We start from the raw sequence: 26,937 nt of genomic DNA, 5'->3' as shown, positions 1-26,937 counted from the left end.
GTGCAATTTATCAAGGTATAACGTTTCTAGCCTCTGAATACAGAAGCGCTACTTCCGGTTATAAATTCGCTACCGTGACTCATGGCCAGGCGTTTGACTAGTACCAGGTAAAATGTGCATTTCTTCAAAGAAAATCAATCCATATGAATAAGCCGTAAAAACACACATTGGGAGATTATTTTTAATAATTATAAATATTTAAAAAAATATTGACGCAGTTGACAATAAGCTGAAAGAGAACAATGTTGTGATTGAAGTACTCGGACCCTTTCTCGATTTTGCTCTTTACCTCGACCAATTTTCGATCTTACACAGATAAAAAATACCAAGTATTTGAAGTTGAAAACTGAGACAATAATGCAATCTGCTCAATTTACATTGGACTTGTTGTCCACACTTATTTTGAAGCCATTATTATGTTCAGCTGCAGGGTCTTCTCTGTTCAAAATGGCTTTTATTTTAAAAAAATGTTTTAACTTGATTGAAGATCTTTCACATTCCTCTTCATGTCAGCATTTTGATAACAATAACATGATCATTTTCCATTCACACTCTGGGGTAGGGCTAGTGATTTTTACGCTTAGCCAAATCACTTTTTTGACAATTTGTTATGCAAATGGTTATAATTTCACTAAAACAAGTCAAATCAAGCCCTTTTTGTTTAGCCAATTTATGTCATTTTTAGCATTTGGCTAAATTGGTGAGCACTACCCCAGACACTGTCACATGTTTTACAAACTGTAATATAATTTTAATTTACTGCCTTGTATTCTTTCATCAAGGTTTTAATTATCATGTGTAAATTTTGGAATGATGGTGTTCTAGGATGCGGGGGATTTGAGCCTTGTACTAGTACATGTAGAACTCTTCTTCAGCTATGGCTTTTATTGAAGCTGTGACACAGCCAAAGGAAAGGTGAGCATTTTTTTTCTTATATTTTCCATGTATTTATCAGGGATGGATCCAGAGATATTTTCTGACGGTCTTCCAAATTATCTTTGTTGATCAATCCTCCATTTCTAACCATCTTCCGATCGAAAAAATTAGATGCCCTTCAATGTAAATTTGAAAATCTGACCGTCTTCTGAGACCAGAAGACAGCCTCAATCCGCCCCTGTTTATCATGCTACAATATAACTGTACATAATAGATAGAACTACCGGTATTCATTTCAAAGGCATTTGTTTGAAAGAAATTTTATCGAAAAAAATCCTTGCCAATAACATAATGCCCCTTTTTTTGTAGATTCTCCTTGTTGCTGCTGGATCCTGGAGAAATCTATTTTGAGGATTTCAGTGTGTTTTACTATCCACCATCACCATCTGAAGACGAGGCAATTATAAAGTAAATAAGATATTGGACTATGGACGTAGTATGGTCATATTTACCAAAAAATTACCAATAAATTTGTATTTGGTTTCTCTTAAGAATACCCTTTCTATCTTAAGTAGCTGAATAAACTGATAATGACCATGGCATAAGGTGGGTTTTATCTCTGCATAAAAGCCATAGGCGAGTGGCTCAGAGACAGGTAAAGCAGATCAACAAATAAACAAGCTGCCACCCTTGTCTTTATATCAAGACCACCTTTGACTTGCTCAAATTTTCTGTGAACTGTCAGTGTGATACAATTTTGTTATATAACCCATCATGTTTGACCCAGATGGGTAATGTGATGTGCAGTGCAATGTAATAAATTAAATCTATTCAGTGAAGAACACTCACAATTATACTTCCTGGCCAGTGTATCTATTTTACCTAGCTGGTAAAAACACACTTTGCCACTTAAGAAAATTGGTGCTCAGAACTGTGGAATTCCTCCTTTCGGAACTTAAAGAATGACAAGGATAAGCTAAATTATCTTTTTAGTATATGCTTTGAAAAGCAATTTTATTAATATGTTATTTATCAACTCTACTTATTATCAATTGTTTGGGTATTATACGCCAAAATGCAACTTGCAATCATTTTACCTTGTAACTACTGCATCATGATACAAGTATACAGAGTTTCATACAAAGAGCTAAGCAAATGCATTTTTAAACAGGGCCACAGGGTATGGTTGCTCTCTAATTGCAGGATCGTATTCCTGGATTTCAATTTTGACTAATTCCTGTGATGCCCCATTATTATTCTGAGAGACTAGATTTTTACCGTTATTAACTTCCGTATCATATGGTCTATGTGCTGTCAGGACAGGTGACACATCAATGTGATCTTTTTCATGTATATCACATTCATTTCTGCTGACAAATGTCTTACAACAAAACACACGCCTGTACGGTTTCTCTCCACTGTGAATTCCTTCATGACGACTACAATGCCATTGTAGTGTAAATGTCTTATCACAGTACTGGCATTTGTATGGTTTCTTTACAGTGTGATTTCTTTCATGAATAAGGCAAAAATATTTTGAAGCAAATGCCTTATCACACAACAGGCATTTGTATGGTTTCTCACCAGTGTGAATTTTTTCATGTTCAGTGCAGTGATGTTCTTTACTAAATGCCTTATCACAGTGCTGGCATTTGTATGTTTTTTCTCTGGTGTGAAATCTTTCATGAACAATGCATTTCTGTTTTTTAATAAATGCCATATCACAGTACTGGCACTTGTATGGTTTCTCTCTAGTGTGAAATCTTTCATGAACAATGCAATTCCACTTTCTACTAAATGTCTTATCACAGTACTGGCATTTGTAAGGTTTCTCTCCGGTGTGAATTCTTTCATGAACAACGCATTTCCGTTTTGTTATAAATGACTTATCACAGTACTGGCATTTGTGTGGTTTCCCTCCAGTGTGAGCTTTTTCATGGTCGCTGCAAATTTGTTTATAATTAAATGTCATATTACAGTACTGGCATTTGTATGGTTTCTCTCTAGTGTGATTTCCTTTATGAACAAGGTAATTCCATTTTCTACTAAATGCCTTATCACAGTACTGGCATTTGTATGGTTTCTCTTCAGTATGAATTCGTTCATGAACAATGAGATTATTTTTTTGAATAAATGTCTTATCACAATACTGGCACAGGTATGGTTTCTCTCCAGTATGAATTCTTTCGTGAACATTGAGATGATATTTTGAACTTAATGTCTTATCACAGTACTGGCATTTGTGTGTTTTCTGTCCAATGTGAATTTTTTCATGAACAATTCTCAACTGCTTATTAGCAAATGTCTTGTTACAGTTCTGGCATTTGTATTCTTCCATGTTTACAATTCTATCCCTTAAAGGTTTTGATGGAACTTGAGCTGGTCACAATAGAAGTTTACCTTTTCATTCAAAATCCTCTTGAAATACTTGTCATCTGTGTGAATTTCTGCATGATGTGTAAACACATTTTGATAAGAATCTGGTCACATAGCTTTATCTTTTACAGTTCCTCTCCGGTGTAAACTAATTCATTCATGTTTATTCCCCGACTCCGGGTGCAATATTTTATCAAGGTATAACGTTTCAAGCCTCTAAATACAGAAGCGCTACTTCCGGTTATAAATTCGCTACCGTGACTCATGGCCAGGCGTTTGACTACCAGGTAAAATGTGCATTTCTTCAAAGAAAATCAATCCATATGAATAAGCCGTAAAAGCACACATTGGGAGATTATTTTTAATAAATATAAATATTTTTAAAAATATTGACGCAGTTGACAATAAACTGAAAGAGAACAATGTTGTGATTCAAGTACTCAGACCCTTTCTCGATTTTGCTCTTCACCTCGACCAATTTTCGAACTTATACAGATAAGAAATACCAAGTATTTGAAGTTGAAAACTGAGGCAATAATGCAATCCGCTCAATTTACATTGGACTTGTTGTCCACACTTATTTTGAAGCCATTATTATGTTATTTTGAAGCCATTATTATGTTCAGCTGCAGGGTCTTCTCTGTTCAAAGTGGCTTTTATTTAAAAAAAATGTTTTAACTTGATTGAAGATCTTTCACATTCCTCTTCATGTCAGCATTTTGATAACAATAACATGATCATTTTCCATTCACACTCTGGGGTAGGGCTAGTGATTTTTACGCTTAGCCAAATCACTTTTTTTGACAATTTGTTATGCAAATGGTTATAATTTCACTAAAACAAGTCAAATCAAGCCCTTTTTGTTTAGCCAATTTTGTCATTTTTAGCATATGGCTAAATTGGCGAGTGTTAGCACTACCCCAGACACTGTCACATGTTTAACAAACTGTAATATTAATATACTGCCTTGTATTCTTTCATCAAGGTTTTAATTATCATGTGTAAATTTTAGAATGATGGTGTTCTAGGATGCGGGGGATTTGATCCTTGTACTAGTACATGTAGAACTCTTCTTCAGCTATGGCTTTTATTGAAGCTGTGACACAGCCAAAGGAAAGGTGAGCAGTTTTTTTTCTTATATTTTCCATGTATTTATCAGGGGTGGATCCAGAGATATTTTCTGATGGTCTTCCCCTTACGAAAATTTCCTATAGGATCCTATAGGATTCCTATAGGATCCTATAGGAAATCTTATAGGATCCTATAGGGCACATTTCCTATAGGATTTCCTATAGGATCCTATCGGAAATTGTTGTAAGTTAAAATCTTGAGAAAAATGCATATCTTATAAACATATATCATTCTAAACAATAAATATTTGATATAGGTCCATTTTATCAGTTGAATTGTCAATTATATATCACTATTAAAGCAAAAATGCTTTTTATTGTTTATAATGCACAATCTTCACAGTCTTCTATAGGATTCTATAGAAATTCTTTAATTTCTTTTTTAAAGAATTTTTGAAAAAAAATGATCATTTTAAAGTAATCTTTTATGGAGAAATATTGTATCATTAGGAATGTTTTTGTACCAAATCATTGAAGCTGATTTTTTTTAAATTTATGTTCAGACCATTACAAAAATTCCTATAGGATCCTATAAGATTTCCTATAGGATTTCCTATAGGATCCTATAGGATTTCCTATAGGATCCTATAAGATTTCCTATAGGATTTCCTATAGGATTTCCTATAGGATCCTATAGGAAATCCTATAGGAAATTTTCGTAAGGGTCCAAATTATCTTTGTTGATCAATCCTCCATTTCTGACCATCTTCCGATTGAAAAAATTAGATGCCCTTCAATGTAAATTTAAAAATCTGACTGTCTTCTGAGAGAACCAGAAGACAGCCTCAATCCACCCCTGTTTATCATGCTACAATATAACTGTACATAATAGATAGAACTACCGGTATTCATTTCAAAGGCATTTGTTTGAAAGAAATTTTATAGAAAAAAAATCCTTGCCAATAACATAATGCCCCTTTTTTTGTAGATTCTCCTTGTTGCTGCTGGATCCTGGAGAAATCTATTTTGAGGATTTCAGTGTGTTTTACTATCCACCATCACCATCTGAAGACGAGGCAATTAAAAGGTAATTAAGATATTGGAATATGAAGACGAGGCAATTAAAAGGTAATTAAGATATTGGAATATAGACGTATTATGGTCATATTTACCAATAAATTACCAATAAAATTGTATTTGGTTTCTCTTAAGAATACCATTTCTGAGTTTTTTTTTTCTCTCTTTGCTAAAAATCTTTTCACTTCACAGTATACTTTGAGTTTACAACGTTCATACTTTTTTTTACAGGAAGCAGAAGGGGAGGCTTAAGATATGCTCCAAGTCAGTTTTATTTGATCCATCTGACATACAGTATCCTATACTTAGGGTATGTAAGACCCCATACCCATAAATACAACGTCAGTCTACATAGCTCAGCCCAACTCTGTGGGTACTCTCACTAAGTGCAATCAGCTTAACTTAATGACACGCCTCCTTGTTTCCAACATACTCATAATAACTAACTTTTTCTGTACTCTACTTACAGGGATAATAACTCTTCGTATGAGATCTATATTTCACAATAAAAACATTGTAAACAACTCATATAAATATAATATATTCTGTTTTACCACAAGAAAACAGCAGTTATAGCTATTATTCTGATATCTGAGCTTGTCACAGACCATGTAACCTCCATAGATGGTTATACTCTGTTATAATCTCTTAAGGGATTATAATATAACATAAAACCAAACTTTTTAGAAAAAAACCAGGTACTAACTTTGAATGTAGAAATGGATTCGTTATCCATTGGTAAGTATGGGAAAATTGTCGTTTACTCTGGGAAAATTCATTTTTTGGCCAAAACAAACAGTTATTATCCCTTTAACACTAAGAGGAGGTGTGTTACGTAATCATTTAAGCTGACTGTACTCGGGGAGAATCCCTGCAGCATTGTGTGGATCCACTTTGCCATGGCCTATGTGTCTATGACCCCATTCCCAGATATTAGATCGATCCAACTAGATCGACCTAACTATCTGGGGGTTCACGCTAATTATCTGTCACCTGACCAGGCATGAAAGATAATTACCCCCTTACAGCTTGTAGAAGGCGGGACGGACATTTAAGCCGGATTATCTGACAGTAATCTAGTGAGACTCCCCAAGGGGATAGATCATTCTAAAATCTATGGGAATGGGCCCTATGGCAAGGGGGCCTAAGTTAGCAGTAAAATTTCTTTGGAGACCAGTCTTTGGTGAGAAGTTATAAAGTTTATGTATAAGTATGGTTATTTAACAACTTTGGATTTGGGGAGATTATTTTTGAGGTCACAATTTACCAGGTGAGGTGGTGCATAGAATTTGAAAGATTTGGACAGAATCTGAAATGAATTTCAAATGAATTGCTCCATCATTAGTCTCAAAGATTATGTAAGGAATAAGAAAGAAAAAAGTTTGATTGTTATTGAGATATTGTGATTTGGGTATTTTTTTCCCTTTTAATGCAATGCAAAGATTTGTTTTCAAATTGATGATGTAAAAGGTTAAAAGAAGTCCATACAAAACCACAAGTCCCATTGTTGATCTCATTGAAGGCCAAAGCTTAATTATGAATGAAGACAGAGAAGTAAATGGTAATTCATGACAATTCTTTTATCTTTCAGTTTCCACTCAGAGATGTTGAGAAAGTGGAAAGTTATGATCCCCAGTCTCTGTTCTCAAGGTAAAGAGGTTGAATCTAAAATGGTTCACGCTCCCTGATTACACTGTTTGTATAAGAGGGTCACAGCAGAACTGTATTAACGGATTGTATACAACTGCTTATATCACTTAATTCTTTGTTTAAGTGAGTTTTTCCAGATGTGGTTTTGGTTTAATACCCAATAAGACAGGCATAATTGCCCAACCCTCAATTGCAAGTAATTATTAGGCATAATAAGAATTTTTTACAGAAATTGGTGTATATCATTTGAGAGTTTGTTTTTTAATGTGTAAGAATATACAGTTTTTAAAAGTTCAACTTTTCATGAAAAACTATTTTTACTCCTTTGTTACATAAAGCTTTATTTAAATGTTAATTGTTCTTTCCCCCACCTCCCGCCCCCAATAAAAATGTAGCAACTTGGTAAATTTAGAAAAAAATTGAGTTCATAATAATGTTCTCTTTCTTTTTAGATTGGATTCTAAGAACAAAGTACTACAGATAGTCAGCAATGCTGTTATTGGAATGAAGGAAGGAAATGTTATAGAACCATTTGATTTTAAAAGGGTAAGTTTGGAATTCCAGATAAAGTATTGATTTTGTACTATTTATACAGTTGCTTTATCTCAGAAAGAAAAGCAGATTGAATGGAAATCTTTGATAAGAGCATTTAAAGGGTGAAGAAAAGCACAGTGTATTTAAAGGACCCATTCCTAGTGAAATTATCGCTCTACGTAGATCGATCCAACTCCACTGGGACTCCCGCTGAATGCAATCAGATGAACATACCTCCTAGCACTGAGTACAATACAGAAAAGCTGGTGACTATTTGAAGAGGTGTGTTTAACTAATTACATTCAGCAAGAGTTCCCATGGGGTTGTATCAATGTACGAAGAAAAATAGTTTTGTCCTAATGCTGTTCTCTGTTTGAGCATATTTGTCATATTTGTATATTAGGTACTTTGAACAATTGTACTTTGTAATATCATTCACAAAGGATGATATCATAAAGGATGCAAATTTACATTTTTTTTTTATTGTTCATGATGGCATTCAACTGGGATTATATACATCACTTCTGAAACTTCAGAAATTGAAATCACAGAGTCTGACATTGATATTAAATAGTCATCATAATGCATATATTCCAGTTCTTTGTTTTTTAAGGAAAAATCAGTGAAGCACATGTTCTCCTTGAACTATAATACAGTTGATAGTTGTGTCCCTCTGATGTGTCAGTTGCACCGGGCCTCCACATTGTCCCTGGCAGACCAAAGTAATATGGTGAGTACAGAGATGCCAGTTCAGTGATGACATTTGCAGATTTACAAACATTTCTTCTGATTTGACTCAAAAGGTATTGTGTTCTCATTCCAATGCCGTAGTCAAGGCTATCCTTTATATGAAATAGTTTCTTAGTTTTAAGATTTTTTTTTATTAAAAGAGACTTCTGATATAAGGCTAATTTAAAATTGGAGACTGAATGAAATGAAAATAATCTTTTTTAAATTATTTATCAGTTTTGATATATTGATGTATTTTTGATATACTATTAATCAATGTTTTATCAATTACAGATCAGGGCTATTGTTTTATCCAGACAATCAAGAGTCAAATTCAATACAAGTTGGTATGTTAAAAATCTTTATTTGATATTTTCATAAATACTAAAGTATAAAATAGGATTTCTGTAAATTGTTTTATGAATTGCGTTATCTGTTAGGGACTGTGTATAAATTTATGATTTGTTGGAGGAGTGGTTGAGTCAGTTTGTTGACAGAAAATTATGTTGACAGAAAATTTATTCCGATTATTCTGCAGTTTTCAAAGGGTTCCAGTGAAACTTATACTCAAAAACCATTAAGTGTATGAATGTGAACCTGACATTATCATTTCTAATTAGAAATATATTATATTAAAAAAAAATATTGAACACACTTCAAAATACATTGGTCAGTTGGTGCCATAGATTATATGAATTATGGATATATCAAAAGGTTGTGGAGCCGACTGCTGTTACAATATTCAAGGGATTCTTTACAGGCTGGAAGATATCTATGAAAAAATAATCTTAGAGAGCCAGGGTGACCACATCACACCCCTGGTCACCAACCCTGGCAGAATTATGCTGACCTGCAGTAGGCTCTATTTCCAGCCATTTAACAATGTGGACCCTGTAAGTTTTCCTCATACATAACACAAATATTTATTTTTATTGTTACCAGTAAAGGAGATAAATTATGTTTTTATCCTCATTGGTTTGTCTAATTTTCTGTGCATCTGTTTATAGTCCTCAAAAGTTTTGATTAAATTTATAAAACAGACCATTCAGGAGGGACAGATATGATAACATTACAATTTCGGCTGAATCCAGGTCTCCTTATATAAAAAAAAATCATTGGCTTTCTGCTCTTGTCATGGTTTCTGCAACATTAATTTGGCACAAAATGCATCATCTAATAGAAAATTCGCAATTTGACTGTTGCTTTTATAGTATTAATAAAATTAAATGTAAACATTGCAAGATTATGAAGTTTGATTTTTTTTTTTTTTTTATTTAATACCTTTTTTTTTTCAGAATCCAGTGACAAAAATAAAGCTGTCTGCTATCAAGAGGGTTATTAAAAGGCGTTTTTTGCTTCAACAAGTGGTAGGTGTGAAAAAGTGGAAAGGAGCCTATGGTATAAATTCTTTAATTAATGTGTAAAGCCTCGTGTTGAGGCTAATGAATATATGTACTGCTACTGCTGAGGTATGTTGTGCACTATCTTATAAAGCTTTGACATTTGCTTTTTGTCCGAAATACTTTTGGGCATACATGTTCATTCAAGCATACCATTTAGAAAAAGTTTGTTAAATAAATGTAGTGAACAAATCTTTTCATGTTTTTTCAAGCTGTTAACTGAACCATTGGATGATTTTATATTTCTAGGGTTTGGAGATTTATCATGGCTATGATGATGCTTGCCTATACTTAGCCATGAAGACAGAAGAAGAAAGAAACATACTGTACAATGAACTGGTGAAGCAAACTGGTAAGAAACTGATTAGGTGTGTCCATTTTGGAAATTATGGTTCGAAGAATTTTTAAACTTTAAATATATATATATATCTATAAACTTTAAATTCTATCACAGCAAATTAATGGGCCTCCAACAGCTGTTGATGCACTTGTCACACTGACAAGTTAAGTCGTAACTGTTAAGAATAATTATGAAAACAACAAAATTATGATATTTAGAAAGTTCTGCTCTAAATGCAGTCTTCAGAAAATGACATGGAAATGAAAATTAAGGGGAATTTTATTTATTTATTTATTTATTTATTTATTTATTTTTCTTGTTAGATGTCCACCTAGAGGATATGGGGACGGCCAGTATGACCTTGAAATGGCAGAATGGGGTCATATCCAACTTTGATTATCTTTTATATCTGAACACAATGGCAGATCGCAGTATAAATGACCTGACACAGTACCCTGTGTTCCCCTGGGTCATAGCTGACTACACAAGTCCTGTGTTAGGTAAGGGTAGGTCAAGGCCACAGGGTCATTTGAAGGCCATTAGCTAGGTTTCAAGGTCACTGGGTCATTTTAGGGTCTTTTTTTTACTAAAAACCAGTAGCTATGATAAAAACACTTTTATTTACAGATTATTGGATTGAGTTTATTAATGGTTTTATACAGCACCATATATTTTTGAAATAAATGAGGCTAATTATGAATCATATCCTTGGTATAAATTGTAGACCTAGAAAGTCCATCCACATTCCGTGATTTAAGCAAACCAATAGGGGCCCTCAATCAAGAGAGATTGGCCAGCTTGAAGGTAAGAATTAAATTTACTTAACTAAATTTAGTACTCCTTAATTGAATCACAACTATCTGGGCTAGTCTGGTTGTAAATGGATTAGTACTGGTATTAAACTTTGTATTGTTTAGTATAATATTAGAGTATAATATTAGTTAACATTGTTTGTTTAAAGCACCCCGCACACGGTGAGCAATTGGCACGTGCCACTTGCGCTGCGCCAGCTGCTCGCGATGCTCAGCTCCCCGCAAACTGTGCGCTCTTTGCTCAGCAGAGGTGCCTCCCAACCTGCCCCTATCGGACGCACCGCGAACTGTGGGATCATGTGATTAAGGAAACATTACATATTTATTTTTTTTCTGAAAGTAATGGCAAATGGTGACCACGTTAATCAATCAGACTAACTATAATGTACATTTTTGTTTACTTCGCTGGGGGCTGCCATTTTTCTTTGTTTCCGGCTACCGGCACATGTGCATTGTTGGCATGGCGTGAGCAATTGGCGCTTGCACCCCACACATGCCGAGACATTTGCCTCAAGAGACCAAAAATATCAAACACGTGAGATATTTTGCTCAGCCATGCGAGAGGCAAAAATCTCACCAAATTACCCCCGCAAACGATGAGAAAACGGCGCAGCTCAAGTGGCGCGTGCCAAATGCTCACCGTGTGCGGGCCCCTTAAAGGTTAGTGGAATGCTTTTTACATGGCTTTAGGGATCTATAATATAGAAAAAAAATCCATCTTACTACATCTATTTTTTCCTAAGGTTGTATTATTTTGTTGTTTTATATAGGAAAGAGCAGCTGAGATGCCTGGCCCCAAGTTTTTGTATGGTTCTCACTATTCCACTCCAGGATATGTGCTTTTTTACCTGTCAAGAGTTGGTGAGTGAAAAAATAAATGGTACAAATGTTCGAATTGGGAGACTTATTTATGCAGTATATTTTACATGGTTAATTTTTATCATAACTACTGGTATATTAATTTAAGATAAAGTTTGTATGTATTTCACTTATACTCCATCTTATCATGCAGCCAAAGTTGTTAAGCAATTTCAGGGTTAACAGAGTGTGTTGTTAGTGTCCCTTTCATACATTTTTGGGCAACTATATTTATTAATTCTCGTTTTCGCTTTTCTTTCTGAAAGATTCAGACTTTTTTATCTCTGTTTCTAGCTCCAGATTACGTACTTTGTTTGCAGAACGGAAGGTTTGACCATCCTGATAGAATGTTTAACAGGTAATTTTGATGAAAATCGCTTTAGCCATTTTGTAATTTGTATAGAATTAAGAACATGTTTTCATTTTATTAATTTAAAACTGACTTCAATTTTTCTATATATTAAGCTTGTAAAACTATAAATAAAAAGCATAATAGTAAATTATTATATATATATTAACTTAAATGTCTACTTAGGAGCAGAATGTTAATTATATCATTACAATTTGAATGATGTTGTGTTCATGTTACAGTAACAATAGTTCTCATTTAATTGTGCTACAAGAAGCAGAACAAATACACATTATATATAAGTACTGATTAAGTGATGATTTATTTAAATTTACTACTCAGAGCTATCAAATGTAGAATGGCTTGTAAATATGATGACAGTTTGCCTTCTTTTGATTAAGTGTGGCAGAAACGTGGAATAACTGTCTAAACAGTGCAACAGACTTCAAAGAATTAATTCTTGAGTTCTACCAGCCGCAGTATAGAGATTTCCTAACCAATGCCAATGTGAGTGATAACAATCTGGTGGTGACGAGGACCGTAACAGCTTGCTCCTCTTGTCGCTGATAAAACGTATAACTAAAGGCTTTCTTTTGAATAGCAATAAGAGGATGAACAGAGTTTCATGGTATTATATGTACAAAATTAATTGTTCACAAAAACCAAGTATCGATGTTCAGATTTACCCAAATGCACTGATAACTGATGGATTTCACCAGTCTGTTAAATTTGCAGAATAATGTAGTTATTGGAAGAGATTTGGATTCAAGTTTACATTAGTTTCTGTACCTGTTATATGTTTTAACTGAGTAAATTAAAAAAAAAAAAAACACTTGCTTTCAGGCAATAAACTTCGGAATTAAGCAAGACGGTCGATCTGTGGCAGCAGTTGAGTTACCACCGTGGGCCAAAGGTAATATAAATACACTAGCTAGTAAATTTTACAAATTACCAAAGAAAATTATAGAAAAAGCTGTATTTGAATTTCCCTTTATGCTGTAATTACATCCTTTGTAATTAGTTCATATTTTCTGTATTAATTTTTTAATTTTTTTAAAAGTACATTTATTTCTGTTCATTCACTAGACTATATTTATGGCTGAGAATTGAAAATAAAAGATGAACTCAAGATTCTGTCTAGTCTTCTATATATTTATTATAAATTTCCACTGTTTATTTGTATACAAGTTATTTTTGAATTGCAGACCCTCATGACTTCATCAGCAAGAACAGAGAGGCATTAGAATGTGACTATGTTTCAAAGAACTTACATCACTGGATAGACCTAATATTTGGATATAAACAGTGTGGAAAGGAAGCAGATGAGGCAGACAACTGTATGTAAAGCCAGTTGCCATATAGAGGTTTAATCTATAATGTTTGGTCAGGGGTTAAGATAATCCTCCATGGGGAAAATTGAGAAGTTAATCCTTAGTCTATAAAATGTTGAGGAATGTAGATAAGACACAGTTATATATATTATTCAATGAATATCCATATTTGTGAAGTAGATATGGGGAATACTTAATGTGCATTACTTTTTTAACATTTTCTGTGCTACTAATGTACTAGAACAAAATAATTTTACTCATCTGTGATTTACTAGAAGTTTTTAAGAACAATCACCCTGATACTTACAAGAGATCTCTGATACTAAATTGTATTTCCTCTTTTTCTTTGTAGTATTTTACTACTTGACATACGAAGGCGCAGTTGATTTAGAGAGGTATAGTGTCTTGTTAGTTTTACATATAGCATGAATGTAGAAACTGGGTTAAGCTTGTGGACATGGAATAGTATTTGATCGAATAATGAATCATAGTATGATGAAGAAATTAATATAATGTACCAACCTTAATATAATTTATTTTTAGTTTTGTAGCAGTTTTCTTTACCATATCCTGTGCATGATTTAAGCATGTTTTCTTGATTTATTATCACTAACGATGTATTAGATCATTAACTTTCCCAATTCTATAACATTACATGTCTTGGATGTCTTCCATAACACATTGAAGCTGTTCGTACATGTCACTCATGTGGTACAGGATATTGTTTCAGTGATTATCCAATTATGCTTCAGGAAATATTTTGTGGTGGTACTTTTTTTTTTTCATTATATTCAACAAATGCATGATATATTATATAATACAAGACTGTCAATATTTCAGCATAAAAGATCCCAATGAGCGTGCCTCATTAGAGGTTCAGATTATGGAGTTTGGACAGACTCCAAAACAACTGTTCACCAGCCCTCATCCACAGAGGTTCAGCAAGGTGGCAGCACCAGTCCTGGAAACAGGACAGGCTGCAGGGAATTCTAGTCTGCTGCCAGCAGAGGAACCCAATTCTCAAAGCTCACCCAAAATTGGTAAACTTATAACTTCACATGGGATGGGGTTATGTGGAGACTGCCTGTTTTTATTACTAACTTTATTTGGATTTAGAGTTTTGAGTAACTTCAGATTTGAGGGTATTACATGATGAACTGTTTAATATGTAGTTTCTAACTTCATTTGGATCTAGAGTTTTAAATAAATGAAAAAGATGTTATTAACACTGGGCCTTAAGAAAAGAATAAATTTGAAAATAATCAACCAAAATCTATTTTAATGGATTTTTTAATAATGTGGTACTATTTTGTGATACTGCAAGTAAGCTCAAGTCAGATACAATATATCAAATGTCCTCCCTTCATCTATTTCCAGAAGTTCCAATCTTTTTAGAAACTATGGCAAATGCATCAGATGTGGATGACAGTTCAATTGACAAAAAATGGAAATCACTGGAAAAGAATATGCCATACTTGGAACATAGGTTACACAAAGAGTGAGTACTATATTTAATGTTTATCTGTAAACATTCAAGAGTGGATATGTACATGCATTCTTGTTACAGTGTTGTTTTTTTTTAACAAGAACATTTTCCTTTTCTTTTTTTTTCTTTGTGTTTATCTATAAACTTTGTTTTTGAATCCTTATAATTATGTTTAATTCTAAGATGATTTATGTCCTGGACCAAAAAGAGGCTGTTGAAATTTTTATAAGTACACAGAATAGCTTTTTAGTATGTTTTTGTTTTTGCAGAGCCATAACAGATGTGAAGTTTTCTGCAGATCTCAAAAGTGTTTTCTCAGTTTCACAAGGTAAATTTTGTTTTCCTTCCCTTTTTCATGTTTCTAAAGTATTTATTTGATAAAGGTCTCTTTACTTCTGTTATTTACAATAGATTTTTGCTATAAATGTCATTTTCATATTTTTAGTCTGTACAGTGTCCTAGACTTCCAGAAACTTGGCACTGGATTGAATAAAATAAGTACACATTTTACAGAAAAATTCAGATTTGGCTTGCCTGAGGGTGGATCACATGTTGCAGTTGTGTTGCTCAATAAACCCATCCCTGTTTAACTTACAAAAATGTCATTTTTAAGATTAATGTGAGCTCATTCTCCATTTTTGAAAATCTAGATACAATGCTCAAAATGTACAGCCTTGAAGATCAGAGTCAGCTTAGAAGTGTCAATATGTCAACTATGGTAAGTACAATCACAAAACTGTGATTACGTTTTGTAGAAAATGGCGACACATTATTCACAATACTAAAATAATCTGAGGGGCACTGATTTCTTTTAATATTATTATTATTATTATTATTATTATTATTATTATTATTAAGGAAAACCCGTGTTTTGGAGATGAGGCAGTTGCCTTTGTTGATTATTTGATTGTGAACAGTTGTTATTTGTTTGTTATAGGATTATTGATCATAATTAATCATCAACAACTTTTTTTCTGTTACAGGCTCTGTCTTGCTGCTTCGTTATGCCAAATGGAAAGACAATCATAGTTGGATGCTGGGACAACAATATGTAAGTCTAACTGTGGGCTGAATTAATGTTGTACATGTTAAGTTGTACATTCCGTTCAAATATTTTAATTTTTTAATCTGTCATGTTTTAGATTGGTATAAAGCAAGATATTAAAATGTGATATGTATTGTGTTAGTTGTGACAGGGTGAATTTTTTTTTAGAAATTTTGCTGCATGAGTGTGGGAAGTTAGGGATATTTGCTTTCAGCGTCCCTTGCCCCCCCCCCCTCACCCCCCCCCCCCCCCCCACCCTTTAACCACAAATGATCTGCCCTGCTAAGTCTCTGTTGTGAAATAGAGCAATTTCAGATATATTCCTGAAGTGTTATATTCATATATATTCCTGAGTGTTATAACAGGAATTGTATGTACAGGTAGTGTTATAATAGAATATGCGGATACATAGAATAAATCTTGCATTTATGTTATATATATTATTTATTTTATTAATAATGTTTTAATGTTTGTACTTACTCAGCACTATTATTATAAGAATTATAGATGATGATGGTGATTGTAATAACTAGCAGTTACTATGTGACATGCCAATTTTTTTTTTTTTTTTTTTTTTTTGCATTGGCTCTGAAATATTAGATATTTGCAGAGGAGACAAACATACATAAATTATATTTCCTGTACTTTTATTTTCTAGCTACCTTTACAGTGTAGAGTATGGCAGAGTGGTGGGCACAGCTCTGGCACACGATGATGCAGTGTCAGCAATACAGTGGCAGAATGACACATTGCTGTCAGCTTCATGGGATTCCACTGTCAAGGTTAATATATGCTGTACTGTTTACTGTGATATATTCATTTATATAATGGCAGCTGTTTTTGTTAAACTTGTTTTTGTCATTGTGAATTCCCCTTTTCTATTATTTTTTAATTCCAATTTAAATTTGTTGACAAATCGGATCTTAATTTTCATCATGTACTGGTATCTTTATTTGATTCTTTATGAAACTTTCTGCTTTTAATTTGTTTTAATATTGCACTAGTCTAAAATGTTTTTGTCATTTTTTTTCTAGGTTTGGCATTGCCCACTCCAGACTCAGAATGCCGGCTCTAGTAACCCAGAACTTATGGTGAGCCCAGTACCTGGAAGTGTAGACCAGTATCATATATATATTTAATACATTGTATAACACAAATTATATACATATTTAGATCATGATAAATTGTTAAGTTCATCATGGCAGTAAGTTTGCCCTGTATCTTGTATATGGAATACCTCCATCTTGTCAGTGTCACAAAATCCGAAATTCTTAATTTTGTAGGTAAGTGGCTACAGTGCTTTTCACAAAGCTATATCAGTGAATGTTTTTCAGTTCTTACTCCTCAAAATTAATGCTTAAGTTTGTACCTTTGCAGGGTGAACTAGATCATGACAGTGGAGTGTCTTGCCTCCACTGCAATCCTGTAGATGTCAGCACTGTGGTGTGTGGCACTCAAGAGGGAGGATTGTTCATTTGGGACACCAGTTCTTGTTATGTAGTCAGTCAGCACCAAGTCCACACGGGGGCAGTAGGGACAGCACAGTTCAGCTCTGGTAGGATGGCCATTTCTAATTTCACATTGTTACCATGGTCGCATGTAAGAAGTTTCTAAGGATTATGTGACTTGATGTTGTGAATTTAATAATTAAATAGCCATTTCATATAAGAATGTTATAAAACACCTATGGTTTTTAATTTTGTCATTCTCACCCATTCACCTTTACATTTAAATTTAACCATTTTGTGTAATACTTTTGTGTCTTATGGTTTGGCAATTTTGTTAATTTAACTTACTGAAACTTATTATACCATGTTTTCAAAATTTTATGTTCTTCCACAAGAGTCACTTTTTTCTTTTCCCAGTGAATGTTTCATGCTTAATTTTCTACATTGAAGGTCACTGAACAGCTTTTACTTGTTAATACAACCACTTGTCAGTGACTATTGATGATTCAAGAAATGTTGGCACTGTACTTGTGCATTGTTTCCCAGTAATGCAAAGAAGTTGTCATAATTAATATTTTATGTGTTCCAGATGGTTTAAGAGTGATATCCTGCGGAGATGACAACTTTCTCAATATTCTGGATGTTCAGACAGGGACCAGTATATTCTCTATGCACATGGACAGCAAAATAAGGTATTAAGTCCACCTGGGAGTATTTCTTAGCTATTTGTCATCATTTTTTTTCCAACCTGAATTGGTTACAGTGTTTAAGAGACTGGAGAATATCTATTTTGTATTATGTCATTTTTTCAGATAATGAAGGCTACCTGGTAAAATACTTACTAAATAGCAGCTTATGTACTAATGCAGATGTTTGAGCAAAATGTTTATATGTCAACATCACTTTTGAAAATGAGTGAAAATTATTTTCAAAACATTGTCATTTTATTTTGAAGATATGGCAACACTATTTTGAAGATATGGCAACATTATGATATAAAAATAATGTCAGGCATTCTGACAGTTTTTTAAAAGAAATTCATTGACCTGTTTTACAGGTGCTTGTGTTGGAATGGCAGTATTCTTTTAATGGGAGATGAAATGGGGACACTGAGTTTATGGGACATGAACAAAGTGTATTTGATAAATAAGTGGGACAAGGTTCATGAAGGTAAATATATAGACTAATTAAGTGTATTTGATAAATAAGTGGGACAAGGTTCATGAAGGTAAATATATAGACTAATTAAGTGTATTTGATAAATAAGTGGGACAAGGTTCATGAAGGTAAATATATAGACTAATTAAGTGTATTTGATAAATAAGTGGGACAAGGTTCATGAAGGTAAATATATAGACTAACGAAGTGTATATAAAAAATAAGTGGGACCAGGTTCACGCATGTAAACATATAAACTAGGAATAACAATATGGGAAGTAATTTTATGCAATTATCTTCATTTCTGTTCATTTTTTATCTTTCCATCCATCCATCCCTAAAATGTAATCAAAGTCATCACACCATTTTCTGTTTTTTAGGTGCAGTGACATGTGTGGACATCAGTGAAGACGGTCAAGTTGTTTCTGGGGGAGAGGACAGGAAAGTGCTAGTTTGGAGACCTAAATAATAATGGAGTATATAAAAGCTGTTGAGAAGAGTTTTTTTATGGGCGGGATAATTTCGCAAAGAAGATGATGAAGATGAGAAGAGAGTTTGAGCGAAGTTTCCCAACTTGAGATGCAGTAGCAGGCATGGCATATCGTTTGGAAGGAATGAAAATAGGCTTTGATAGATATTCTCTCAAGTTGTCATTAGATTTTTAGAAATAAGTTATTTCATGAGTGAAGAACAAAAGAAGACAGAACAGGACTCTGTTTCATAAAAAAAACAATTGTTATGGGATAGTGTTACACCGGTAAAAATTGTGTGGACCACTGTGTTAGGTCAACTTTGCAATATCTTTCAGAGAGTATTTTACAGATGATTGTCCTGAAATTAATGTGGTTTGACATACCTACACTGTACATACATGAAGGCTATTGGCATTGCTGAGAGTGACACTTGTTATCAATAGCTTTAGCATATTAGTTAAAAAAGACAAAAGAAAAGGGGACTTTTGAGATTCTTTGTGAAAGGCAACTATGAATTTTGTCTTTGCCTGGCATTGACATAAGTCATTTTGTGACACAGGCCCCTGGGCTGTATTAGTAACTGCTGAACTTATCACTGTAAAAGAATGGGATGGCCACTGCATGGGAAAAGATAGTATTAGGCAGCTTCTCTCATATGTATCACTCAAATAGTGATGCCAAAAAGAGAAAAGAAACTTAATTGTTATAAATATATCACTAAAATGTTTTTATGTTGGGGGGGGGGGGAGATAACTAATTGCATGATATTGTCTATACCTATTCTCATTCAATTTGACACCCTAATTTCATTTTTCTAGTATGAGTAGATGAAGGTTAAAGAAATGGCTACTGTGCTCAATTATGGTGCTCATTCACATTGTGCAATGTAACATAATATCAGTGAATAAGCGTAATGTTAATATGTTATAAAGATTGTTTATTTTCTTGCCAGATTATTGTTTTTTAATGGTTAATGATATTGTAAATTATTGATTTAGGATACATGGATATTTGATGTATATGATTGTACAGACATGAGCCAATATTTGAAAATGATGTTTTTTGAATGTGTTCTCCTTGTGAATGCAAACATTTAGACTGGATTATGAAGGTTTTAAGGGTAAGGATACTTTTGTTATTGTTTATATTGCTTTACTATACCTTTAAGTTACTTAGATGTATATCTCTGAAGAATACAGCAATAATTGTTATTGATAAAAATGGAAGGGACCGTGTACTAGGTGAATAATACGGTAATGTGTCATCAATACGGTAATGTGTCATCAATTTCGTACAGATGAAATTAATAATTATTTTTGGTCGAAATTCATGCAATGGGAGGTGCTCAGAAATTCCAGACGTTCGAATTTTATGAAATTTTGTACTGTTTCGAAATTTTGGACCGGAAGTTGTCTGTTCGTCGCAAGGCCCTGATGACCGCTGATCGTTGTCTTCGATAAAATAAACCAGGTCGGAGGAAAGATTTTCGGCCCCTTGGTGTCTCGCTTTACCGTAGGGCGTCCTAAGTTTGAATCTATTTTATTTGTAAAATCACGATTCTGGCAACTAGAAACTAGTGTCGATTTTTTTTTTTTTAACGTGCCTGGCAACTAGAAACCAGTTTTGTTTTTCAAAAATGATTCTGGCAACCAGAAACTGTAGGTAAACGATTCTAACGCTGACAATTTATTTTTTGGGTAGAAACGGGAGTGAATGAAAATAGAGGCGATCGGCGATTAGCATTTACAGTAACCATAGAAGTAGAGTAAGTACCATGCCGTAACCAAGTAGTCGTCAGCCTTTAAGTCCGGCTGGGTTATAAACGCGGGTACGGTCTTTCCTTGCCCTGCGCTGAGAGAGGGACAACAGCGTCCGTACTTTATTTTTATGTACAGACACAGATGTGTCTGTACATATAGCCATCATCTGCGTCTGTCGTCGCCGTCGTCGCCGTCGCCGTGCACTTTTACCGATAACACGATAAGTGGAAAACCATTTTGCCTTTTGATTTGAAACTTGCAGAACTGATGAATATTCATAATACGCAGGTCAAGTTCGAAAATCAGCATGATCGGGTCACTCTTAGGGAATTTATGCTGTTTTTTCACTTTTTTCAACATATATGCAGCACCGATAACACGATAAGTGGAAAACCATTGTACCTTTTGACTTGAAACTTACAGAACTGATGAATATTCATAATATGCAGGTCAAGTTCGAAAATCGGCATGATTGGGCCATTTTTAGGGAATTTATGCTGTTTTTTCACTTTTTCAGCATATATGCAGCACCGATAACACAGTAAGTGGAAAACCATTTTACCTTTTGGCTTGAAACTTACAGAACTGATGAAAATTCTTAATACGCAGGTCAAGTTCGAAAATCAGCATGATTGGGCCATTTTTAGGGAATTTATCCTGTTTTTTCACTTTTCAATATAAATGCAACACTGATAACACAATATAAGAAAAACGGATTGGCCAATTGGCATTATATTCACAGGAGTGGTCAATCTTACTAAAATGCAGGTTGAGTTCAAAAATCAGCATAATCGGGCCATTATTTTAGAAGTTATACTGTTTTTTCACATTTCCTCAGATTCAATTATTAGGCATGTTAACAGTCTCATTATTGAACTAATTAGTTGCGTAAAAGTGTTTGTTTGATATTTCCTGCATCTTTACAACATTGTTAGTTGATTATGTAAAAAAACATGGTAAACTTGTTATCATGTATTGTGTAATAAAGTGTCAAAAATGGAAATAAACTCATATCATTGCAGTTTGTCAGATTCAATCATCCAATATGTTCAGAATCTCAGAATGGAGGAAATTGGACATTTAACACTGTTCTATTGATACTTTTCCCATCTCATCAATTTTCTTAGTTGGTCATATAAAAATGGCAGTAAAATGTTTATTTTGTTTTATGTTAAAAAAGTGTTAAAAATGGAAATAAACCCATTTCAGGACAGTGCTGTCTTGTTTACATTTTGGCATTTTCAATATGTGACTTTGAAGTTCCATGGGCCTGAAGACCTTTGCTTGTCATGTTTTCTGAATGTCCATGTTACTAATATTTTATTAATAACATTTGATGGTTATTATGCTGTTAAACATTATGTAACGTTGCATCAAAATTTGAAGAAACCCCTATTTAGGGCACTGCTCCTATGATGACCATTTAAGGGAAAACATGTCACTTGCTGTTCTCAAACTTACAAGAAAGAAACATGGGTCTAACATACAGCCTCAGTAGGCAATGCAGTCTGTTTGGTAAATTTTTCTGGCAATTTAACAGTTTTTTGTGAAAATTTAATTTTTCACTTATTGACATTTTCAAGGTGCGACTTAGAACCTCCACGGGCTTGAAGACCCTTGCTAGTCACATTTTCTGAAAATCCATGACACGTATATTTTATCATTTAAAATTGATGGTCATTATGCTGTTAAGCATTATGTAATGTTGCATCAAAATAGAAGAAAACACAATATTTGGTGCTGCTGCCATGATGACCATTATGGGAAAACGGTGTTACTTATTACTGTCAAACTTTCAAAAAAGAAACACAGGACTAAAATGCAGCCTGAGTTGGAAAAGCAGTCTAATTGGCTTCTTTTTCTGGAAGTTATACACTTAGTGAAATATTCATTATCTTTTTGGCATATTCATTGTGGGACTCAGAGCTCCCATGGACATGAAGCCTAATGGTAATCAAATTTTCTACATGTCCATGCTATTTATAGTCAATAATCAAAAATTGGTGATAATTATTCTATAATTTATTATGTAATGTTACATCAAAATTGACAATAATCTTTTTGCACTGCTACTGCAAACATTATGAAAAGAAAACTGTGTTACTTATTATTATATTTAACTTATAAGTACGATTTTTAGGATTGGCATGCAGTTCAAATTAGAAAGCCAGGTCAATTGGGTCATCATTTTTATTAAATTTATGCATTTTTTTTGAAATTTTCATTTTTCTCATTCTGGCACTTTCTAATTGAAAACTTGAACTCTGATGGGCCTGGAGCCTTATGCTTTTACTTTCATCAGCGTTACCTGTTGTGCATAATTAAAATTTTATGTTGACTGTGCAGTTAAACATAATGTATTATTGCATCAGAATTGGGCAGTCTCCTGTTTTTGTGCATTATTGTTTTCTGCTTTTCTTAAGGTGTGACTTATGGGCCTGAAGACCTTTGATAGACAAATTTGTGTGGTCAGTCTGTTAATTCCCCTTGGGTATTCACAAGGCTAATTTCAGTGCTATAAACTCATTTACCTAATTAAGTAGCCATTAATTGAAATTTCATAAAGCACACTTGTTGATATTTCCCTGTTAAGCTCTCTGCTAGATAACATAGTGTCCATAATAAGGAAGCAGTGAATAACAGCTTCATTAGAATTATATTTTTGTTGTTTCTATTTAATTTTTTCTCCAACACTGGCATTTTTAAGATGTGATTTTTAACTCCCATCCACCTGAGGCTGTGCACATTTTCAGTATTTCCACATAAGCAGCTGTATTGGTATTTATGTCTTTAAACACGATGTAATATTATTTTATGCACTGTCATCATTTTTCATATATAGGGACTTTCATCATGTGAATTTTAACTCTCATGGTCCTGACATTGTAATCTTATTGAAAGGGTGGATTAAGACCATCTTCTGGGTCTCCTGGAAGACAGTCAGATTTTACAGTTTATATAAACGGGTTTCTGTTGGAAGACTATCAAAATGGAGGATGGATCAACAAAGATACTTTGGAATACTGTCAGAAAATATCTCTGAATCTGCTCCTGTTATTGACCATGTTACCTGTTGTGCATGATTAAAAATCAGTGTTGACTGACTGTGCTATTATAAGCATTTATTATTGCATCAAAATTGACATAATGACCTATTTTGCATCTTTTTTTTCTGTTTTTTGTCTGTACATTTGACAGCTTTGCTGCCTTGTTTAGCATATCTCATTCTTAATCTCATTTAAGACATTGGGTAGGTTTTCAAAGAAAGCGAGTTTTGTTATTGGATACCTTTACCTGACGGATTTATGCCCTATTCAAAACATTTGACTTTAATTCTATCTTATTCATTTAGAATAACGCTGGGATATTTGTTATGTGCTGTTGTTGCCACAAAAACACAAACACGTGTCCGAAGTAGTGTAATTTGTGATTAAGAAGACACTACTGATATCTGTTAAATCTTTTTCTCCATTAATTGCCAGATACCTGTATGCCTTCCGATATCGGTTATTTGACTTGCGTGTAGAAACCAGCTGTCATTGCTAAATAGCTGACGGACTGCACCACAGGGAATTTGCTGAATAAAGAGTGGGCGCAGTGCATCAATATTGGCACAGTACATTGTCAAGTTACACTACTGTAATGCCATGGGGGATTATCTAAAATATTTCTTGGAGATTTCAATATTTCTGTGCCGTCAAAGATGAACTATATTTAAATAGAGTTTCCTTGGTAGATCATGTTCACCTGAATAGGTCGAGTAGATGAATTTGAATTTTAAAGTTTTTATTGGGGTATGACGTATATAAAGAATTATTGGGGATTTCCATATTGATAGCATCGTTTAATATTAAACTTTTGTACCATGGAGATACTTGGTAACTTATGATAATGATTTATAAAATGAGAGGGAAAACTGAAGATGGAAAATGCATGTTGGATTACCATTACGAAAGAAAACGCCTTCCGTATCTTGTCACTTTATTGAAACTTTTGTTCTATCAATTATTTATTGATAACCGCGCACGGAAAAGAAGTTATATCAATTGAAATAGCTATTGATAAAAGAGATATCTAAAGATATTGCCGTTCACAACCAATGAACTCTGAGAACTCTTCTCGTTTCCGACTTTTGAAGTAAATAAAGCACCAGGATTCCCAGAATTTTGTTCACCTCGTCGTTAGAGACGCGCCTATACGTTTCCGTGTTGACATAATAATTATTGCAATTCCCAGCCTTTTAATTGCACTTAAAGACTGACCTGTAAAGCAAATCGGTGAGATTTATTCAAATACGACCAGATGGTTTTGATAAAATAACCCTTGTCCTGTACATTGATAGGACAACACGTTGCCGGGATTCAAGATAAGAATGTGCTTGGACACAGAGTTAAAACCATAACCAATTTCGGTCTACTTGACGTCCCCAGATAGTATTGTACAAACTAATAAGTTAAAAATATGATTCCGAGGTTTAACAGTGATTCAACTGCTATTAAATTTCAGTTGCGTTCAATAGAAGACGCTCACAGCCAATAAGATAGGTCAAGGTAGTAAGTTAATCCAGACATATGCCAAGCAAGTAATGTGGGAGTCACTTTTACGTCATTTAACGCCATCGCGTCTTGTCGAAGTCAAAATGACATCGTGTGCGCGCTGCATGGAACACGGTTATATGTATATAAATATGTAAGCCGGCTTGATCCCAGCATTGTCCTCCCACACGCTAACTCAGCTTGGCAATAACATCAATCCAGAAGAATGTCACTGTGCTTAACACTGATAGATTTAATTGTAAATAAACCTAAGGATGTGGCACGTTATTCAAACAGTAGTTTAAAACTATTCACATGTCACGCCAATAACAATATACCTTTAAGCATCATCTAGATTAATTCCTGGTGATAAGGCGTACTTCACCTGCTAAGAGTGGGTGTGATTTGAGGTGTGGCCAGATGGTCTGATTGGCTAAGCCCAGGAATCTGTTAAATCGTGCAGACGTAACGTAAAGTCACTTAATTAAAAGCAGCCGTAAAGCTTTTTAAAAATGCCAGATGAAATATTTGGTAACTGCTTCACCGTACTTAGATAACTGTCATCGTTTTCTTACTTAACCTAGCTCGTTAACACGTAAAGATAACCCATTTATCTGTTGGTATTTATATTCTATAAAGCATGATGATCTTGTTTAGCGTGGATATTGTATTTCATGATATCAGTGCATGTTTTTTTTAAGTAAATGTAAAATCTCTGTTATTGCGCTAACCTCAAAATTACTGGTCCACATTGGTGTTCTTGTCAAAACAGTGTCAAGTAAGAGAAGTACATCAGGTACATATTCTTCAGACCAGCGACTTTGGTGATTCCCGCGTCATTCTACTTCATTTTATTTTTGTAGTCACAAATGCACTAGTGTAGAAGGTAGTTTTTAGAAAATTTCTAAGAACAAATTTAACTCCCGCCATTTGTTTAATTAATGATAAGAATTAATCGACAATATTGTCACTGGCTAATGCGAGAACCCAGGGAAAATAGCAAGGTATGAGAACTTCACATCTAAACCACTGTTTTATTCAAATTTGACATCGACCTCACGCAAAAAAAAAGAGATATACTGTTGATTGTAGAACCTTTGAACGTCGTCACATAATATGATATCTGTAATACTGTACAGCATATTCAGCATATTTTAAGGCAAATAAAAATAAACAAATTTCAACTTACAATGTAAGAGATATTAAACTTTAAGAGCTTAGCTTAGTTTTTGCCAACCGATTCTATAGATCGTTATCTTCTTCTTTAAAGATTAAAATCTCCTAACATCTTGCAAACCGTAATCAATTCAGGTTCTAATAGGCCCTTTTTTATTGTTCTAACAGTGATTGATGTTACTCATGTCTTTCTAATTTGGACCAAACAGGGAGGTACAATTTCCTATTCTCTTGAACAAACCCCTTGGTCAAAACCGGTCGTACACATGGTATAAAAGCCAGAAAATTCTGGATGTAATTCAATCTAGAGATAGTATTCAGTGTTTTAAAGACTGCCTTGTACTGATACATGTCAGAGACCGTCTTAGACAAAACTGCAATCATGAAGTTGATGACCAAAATGGTGATTGTTAGAAAAAGTAAGGCGTGAAGGATCATCAGGACGTACGCTTGG

At 33.9% G+C, this 26,937-nt stretch overlaps 2 protein-coding genes across 7 annotated transcripts; one reads left to right on the top strand and one right to left on the bottom strand.

Annotated features, from left to right (window-relative positions):
- Positions 1–4: 4 nt before the first annotated feature.
- Positions 5–23,488, top strand: LOC106150867 (protein FAN-like). 6 transcript variants are annotated; one of them, XM_087010210.1, is made up of 32 exons: positions 5–107; positions 826–915; positions 1,246–1,344; positions 4,281–4,370; positions 5,311–5,409; positions 5,631–5,709; positions 6,991–7,049; positions 7,502–7,595; positions 8,197–8,313; positions 8,607–8,659; positions 9,073–9,205; positions 9,608–9,679; positions 9,962–10,064; positions 10,376–10,552; positions 10,777–10,856; positions 11,635–11,725; positions 12,017–12,080; positions 12,473–12,578; positions 12,915–12,984; positions 13,277–13,408; positions 13,755–13,797; positions 14,243–14,442; positions 14,780–14,900; positions 15,158–15,216; positions 15,539–15,606; positions 15,872–15,939; positions 16,592–16,715; positions 16,968–17,024; positions 17,311–17,488; positions 17,971–18,073; positions 18,439–18,551; positions 18,920–23,488. In XM_087010210.1, exons 4-32 carry the CDS (start codon positions 4,333–4,335, stop codon positions 19,006–19,008), a joined length of 2,790 nt encoding a protein of 929 aa, XP_086866336.1. In that variant the 5' UTR covers positions 5–107; positions 826–915; positions 1,246–1,344; positions 4,281–4,332; the 3' UTR covers positions 19,009–23,488. The 6 variants fall into 6 exon arrangements, with proteins under 6 accessions (XP_086866336.1, XP_086866334.1, XP_086866333.1 ...); XM_087010208.1 differs by having other exon boundaries at positions 4,265–4,370; XM_087010207.1 differs by lacking the exons at positions 5–107; positions 826–915; positions 1,246–1,344 and adding an exon at positions 3,382–3,539 and having other exon boundaries at positions 4,265–4,370.
- On the bottom strand, positions 1,858–3,214 carry LOC106150889 (uncharacterized). The gene has a single exon (XM_013523905.3). It carries the CDS (start codon positions 3,212–3,214, stop codon positions 2,024–2,026), a length of 1,191 nt encoding a protein of 396 aa, XP_013379359.2. The 3' UTR covers positions 1,858–2,023.
- Positions 23,489–26,937: the final 3,449 nt, after the last annotated feature.

This window comes from Lingula anatina, chromosome 4 (assembly GCF_051362555.1).
Source record: "Lingula anatina isolate TDL-2025a chromosome 4, LinAna3.0, whole genome shotgun sequence".
Taxonomy (NCBI): domain Eukaryota; kingdom Metazoa; phylum Brachiopoda; class Lingulata; order Lingulida; family Lingulidae; genus Lingula; species Lingula anatina.
The sequence above is the reverse complement of the archived record's forward strand: the minus strand, read 5'-3'. Positions and strand labels throughout refer to the sequence as shown.

Excerpts from the sequence above, each read along its gene's own strand:
- LOC106150889 (XM_013523905.3), bottom strand. The coding sequence starts at position 3,214 with ATGGAAGAATACAAATGCCAGAACTGTAACAAGACATTTGCTAATAAG.
- LOC106150867 (XM_087010210.1), top strand. The coding sequence starts at position 4,333 with ATGGCTTTTATTGAAGCTGTGACACAGCCAAAGGAAAG. Across the intron at positions 5,710-6,990 it reads TACAGTATCCTATACTTAGG|TTTCCACTCAGAGATGTTGA; the intron begins GTATGTAAGACC and ends TTTATCTTTCAG. Across the intron at positions 18,074-18,438 it reads CACATGGACAGCAAAATAAG|GTGCTTGTGTTGGAATGGCA; the intron begins GTATTAAGTCCA and ends CCTGTTTTACAG.